Source organism: Lolium perenne, chromosome 6 (assembly GCF_019359855.2).
Source record: "Lolium perenne isolate Kyuss_39 chromosome 6, Kyuss_2.0, whole genome shotgun sequence".
Taxonomy (NCBI): Eukaryota; Viridiplantae; Streptophyta; class Magnoliopsida; order Poales; family Poaceae; genus Lolium; species Lolium perenne.
In genome coordinates this window covers 62653492-62658039 of record NC_067249.2, presented here as the reverse complement: position 1 = coordinate 62658039, position 4548 = coordinate 62653492, and the positions used below count along the sequence as shown (strand labels likewise).

Below are 4548 nucleotides of genomic sequence, written 5' to 3'. Positions count from 1 at the left end.
TAGGGTTTTAGTTGGAAGTAGAGGGCAAGTAGATCTCGAGGGTTCAGCCGGAAAAGTACTCAACTGCTAGAAAACTAGGGTTGTGTTAACAATGAAATCGATCCCCTCTTTCTCCCTCGACTCCCCCTTATATAGGAGGTGGAGCCGAGGGTTTCGTGATGTACAAGTTACAAAGTTCGGGAGACTCTTTAAGTTCGTCCCGTAATAGTTACAAGTCGAGTATTCCTAATACAACTCTATATTTCCAAACTATCTCTTAATTGGGCTTCCGGGCTTCATAAACTTCGGGTCTTGGGTCTTCAGTAAACCCCGGGTACCATCTTCGGCAGGCCCATTAGGGATGCCTATGTCAATGAGTTAGAAGGGGATGATTTGAGTAGAGCTACTCCCCCTATTGTCAAAGATAAAAGAAAAATGCGTAAAAATCGTATGATAAGAAGAATGTGCGAAGGAGTAACCTATTTGTATTAAAACTTCGAAATCATAATGCATAAACTACAAGAAATTACATGGAATAGTGAGGGTTTTAAGGACCCAAAAAAAAATTGTTTGTCAAAGAATCCATTAGGGAGTATGACCTGGATTTTATAGCTCTACTGGAGATAGGCCGGTCTAGTTTCTCAAATACTTTTTACTCAAGGATATATATTTTTTCGGAGATCGTATCTAGCACATACAAAGAAGAGAGAGTCAACAATACAAAAGCCTTTCGGCTTACAATGGAAATCCGAATATTAACATGAATCTTGGCTTTCACTCGAAGATGACAATCCAAGTAGGTGTGAGGGAGGTGCCGACACTTCTCAGCGACGCTTCCATGGAGGTGCCGCCACCAGATATATATAATCGGTACCTTTTCTTTATCTGTACTAAGGTGCAGCTTGTGATGGTGTTGTGCCTGGTATGGCGCTCTCTTTTTTTTCCAACAAGTAGTTGCATGAAGGGAGATGTAAAAGAAAATTTCTCACCACATGGTTGAGAACTATAATTAACCTCATTCGAAAATAAGTCTTAATTTACCCGCAAAAAAAGAAAGTAAGTCTTAATTTTGTTTACCAATGTATCACACTAAAATACGTCTACATACACGTACATTCATTCTACACAAAGTTTATTTATTTATTTGTTTCGAAACAGAGAGTACATATGTTTTTATTATTTCGCGGCAACGTCGCGATCATTTAGCTAGTTTGTTTCAAGATAAGTAGTACTCCCTCTGTTCGTTAATAGATGTCCAATGATTCGTCTAAATTTAGACGTATCTATGCCAAAAAAAATATCAAACTATATTTAAATTTAGACAAATTTTTGACATCTAAAAATGGACCGTTTACCGTTTGGTTTTGGAAGTGGTCAGCCAGGCTTCAGCCGAAGCAGGGAACAAACGATCCCCTCCCAGACACGACGCCCCAATCGCTGGCTGCTTCCCGTGCTTTCGTGTCAGCGTGCGAACAGCTCACACCCATCGCCGCCGCCGCCGCGCCGCCTCGACCCCATCTCGCCGCCCTCGCCGTGCTCCATGGCCGCCAAGTGGGCCCAGAAGACCGTCGTCATCCCTGCCCAGCGCCGTGGCTGCCACCTCATCACCCCCAAGGTTTGTTTCTCTCGCTCAATCCCACCCGAACCACCCCCTCGTTTCTACAATTACGGGCTCCAGGGGTTTTCTGATCGTGATTCTAGTGCTCTTATACTGCCTATTGCAGATTTTGAAGGAGATTGAAGGCGACCTCTCCGGGTTCAAGTGCGGCTTGGCGCATCTATTCTGTATGTACAGATACACCTACTTGAATTAACTTATTATGTCTTCCCTATTCCTGTTTAGATGTCTTAACCCTAGATAATTCCGGGTTGTGTATAATATGCTTTATACAAGCTGTATTATGCTAGGCAATTCTGTAATTAAAAGTGAGGCTTCTCTACCAAAAACAGAAATAGATGTGATAGAATTTAGCTGAATTGGGCCTCAATACCTTGGTCAAAATTTACTAGCTTCAAGGTTTGTTAGTTAATGTCACTAAAATTTTGTTGACTTGCATAGTATAACTAAATGTTTTTTTAGCACGTCTTTAGTGATACATGGATTTGGCAGGAGTGGTTCCTATTTATTCAGATTCTTCAGTGGTGTTTCTATCATTTTGTGGGTCTAGGTCTCTTGTTTTGATCTGGTATGAGAATATAGAGTATAATACATGTGATATCTTGTAGTGATTGCATATTTGACAAGTTAGAGCTTTCAATTTTTAATATCCATCATCTCAAAAACTTTGAATGGCCATCATCTCAAAAAACTTTTAATAGCCATATGGAATTTCTCTATCGAGTAGCACCATAAGAAATTGGAGCATGATGATTAAATTAAAAGTAAGCACTGGAGCAAGAAACCAGGAATGAAACTTTACTGTAAGCACTACGCAGATGAAAGTGAACATCAAATTTTCACTAATTAGGCATGTAAAACATAATATAGTAGTTTTGCTTATTATATGTATTCTGATTAGCTGATAACCATGTAGAGCACAGATATTTGAGGTATTTTGGTGGTAGTGACATCACTGACATTCCTTGACTCTGCAGTGCAGCACACAAGTGCTTCCCTGACCATCAACGAGAACTATGATTCTGATGTACAAGCTGACACTGAAAATTTCCTCAACAAAATTGTCCCAGAGGTCTGTGTTCTTAATTTTTTTTGTCTTGTTCAAAAGAGTGATCCTTAAGTGTTACTTCATTGTGTTCTTATCATTGCCAGGGCCGGTCTGCTCCTTGGAAGCACACTTTAGAAGGTTAGTTAAGTGTTTACTGTTGGTATTTGGCTGGTTGGAGCTAAATTCGTAGCGTATGCTACTATGCTTCCATTAAAATTATAGTGGGAGGCAGTTATTTCATTTGTGGAGACTGTACTAGTCTCATTATTACATTTAGATGACCAGAGCATAATAGTTCAGTTTAATTCCAGGACCTGATGACATGCCAGCACATATTAAATCGTCAATGTTTGGTTGTGCCCTGACGTATGTGCTCCCTACCTTCCTTTTTCTTTTTGTTTTCTACTTTGTCCAAAAATTTACGAAGTCTAATGCTTGCTCTACATTTCTTCAGAATTCCTATAAGTGACGGACATCTCAACATGGGTACTTGGCAGGTAATAAAAAAATATCTTCCACAATGGATTATATCTTACTATTTGGTTATTTCAGTCTTTACTCATTAGTATATCATCATGGCTGGTTTGTTGTTTTCCTGAGATCCGTAATACCCTATATTCTTAGATATATCACTAGCATGACTAGAAGCTTGCCATTAAGTCATAGAATTCTCAGACAATGAATAAAGAGCTATGAAATTTCAAGGAATATCGTATAGGTATTGACTGTGCTTCAAACGGATTCAGGCTCATTTTGTAAGGCTATGTCGCACATTGTATCTGATATTCAAGCTCAGCTTCAGTAAGAATATCAGGAGCAGCCAAAAAAGCCTGGCAAACAAACTGAGCCTAAGATCCCATATTTATTGCACACCACACATTTTGTAGTGGGAGTGGCAAATCTAACTTGAACTTATTTTTTTTGCAGGGTATATGGCTCTGCGAACACCGTGACCATGCTAGCGCACGCAAAATTGTGATCACTCTCAACGGAATCTAAACGAAAGCCCTGAAGGCTGGAAATGATAGGGAATGTTGGACAAGCTTTAAGCACCAGGATGGAGAATCGGAACCTGTGCTTCAAACATGTCATGTATGAATCTTCAGTCTTATCTCTATGGATGAGCATCTCTATGGATGAGCAGTGTAAAATCAAATAAATCTTAGCTACTGTTTCCTTGTGATATATCTGGCTTGTACTTCGTCAGACTTTTGGAGTTCATGGTAGATGTGCATCATGCAGCCACTCTCTCGTCGTTATATACTGTTAGCGTTTCCTCCAAATATGTAACTCTAGAAGGAGGATGGAAAGTTTCAACAGTTTGTATATATTTCTCTTATCACACAATTGACATGAAATACTCCGTATTTGGATCCATAATCCATTAGACCGGAATGTGATTAATGGTGGGCAATAAATTGGTAAGCGGTACCCTACCTCCCTACCGGTCTATAGGGTTATTATGCATTTGGAGAAAAAAGTTTTACTATAAATTTTGTCAACAAAATATGGCATTGGATTCATATTTAAAAGAAGTTTACAATATTATAATTTTATGACATATATCTTATATTTTGCTGACCAAATTAGTAGTCAAAGTTTTTTCTCAAAATGCCTAATACACCTATAAACCGGTATGGAGGGAGTAGTAAATTTGTTCGAGAGTTTTACAAAGTGCAGTTGAATTTACCCCTGAGGTACTCTATGACATTAAATCCTACGTTTTTTCTTATTGACCGACCCCTGTTGCTGGAAGTGAAACTAAGTTTAGGGTTTAACAACTTTATATTCTCTTGTCCTCAGTTTCATTTCAACTGCATTTTTAATACCGCAGTTTTGTAATCCTGGCACCGAAACTGCTTCTGAATCATGTACTGTACAATCAGCGACACAATTCGAACTG

The 4548-nt window shown here is 39.0% G+C and overlaps 1 protein-coding gene across 1 annotated transcript; it reads left to right on the top strand.

Annotated features, from left to right (window-relative positions):
* The first annotated feature begins 1365 nt into the window (after window positions 1-1365).
* On the top strand, window positions 1366-4025 carry LOC127308165 (uncharacterized). Its single transcript, XM_051338936.2, has 7 exons — window positions 1366-1594; window positions 1704-1764; window positions 2575-2669; window positions 2750-2783; window positions 2957-3011; window positions 3100-3142; window positions 3573-4025. The coding sequence occupies exons 1-7, from the start codon at window positions 1520-1522 to the stop codon at window positions 3642-3644; spliced, it is 435 nt and encodes a 144-aa protein (XP_051194896.1). The 5' UTR covers window positions 1366-1519; the 3' UTR covers window positions 3645-4025.
* The last annotated feature ends 523 nt before the right edge of the window (window positions 4026-4548 follow it).

What these genes read in the sequence shown, in the direction of transcription:
- LOC127308165 (XM_051338936.2), top strand. Translation starts at nt 1,520, where the DNA reads ATGGCCGCCAAGTGGGCCCAGAAGACCGTCGTCATCCCTGCCCAGCGC. An exon ending in TCAACAAAATTGTCCCAGAG is followed by an intron (nt 2,670 to 2,749) that starts GTCTGTGTTCTT and finishes TATCATTGCCAG; the next exon opens with GGCCGGTCTGCTCCTTGGAA. An exon ending in ATGTTTGGTTGTGCCCTGAC is followed by an intron (nt 3,012 to 3,099) that starts GTATGTGCTCCC and finishes ACATTTCTTCAG; the next exon opens with AATTCCTATAAGTGACGGAC.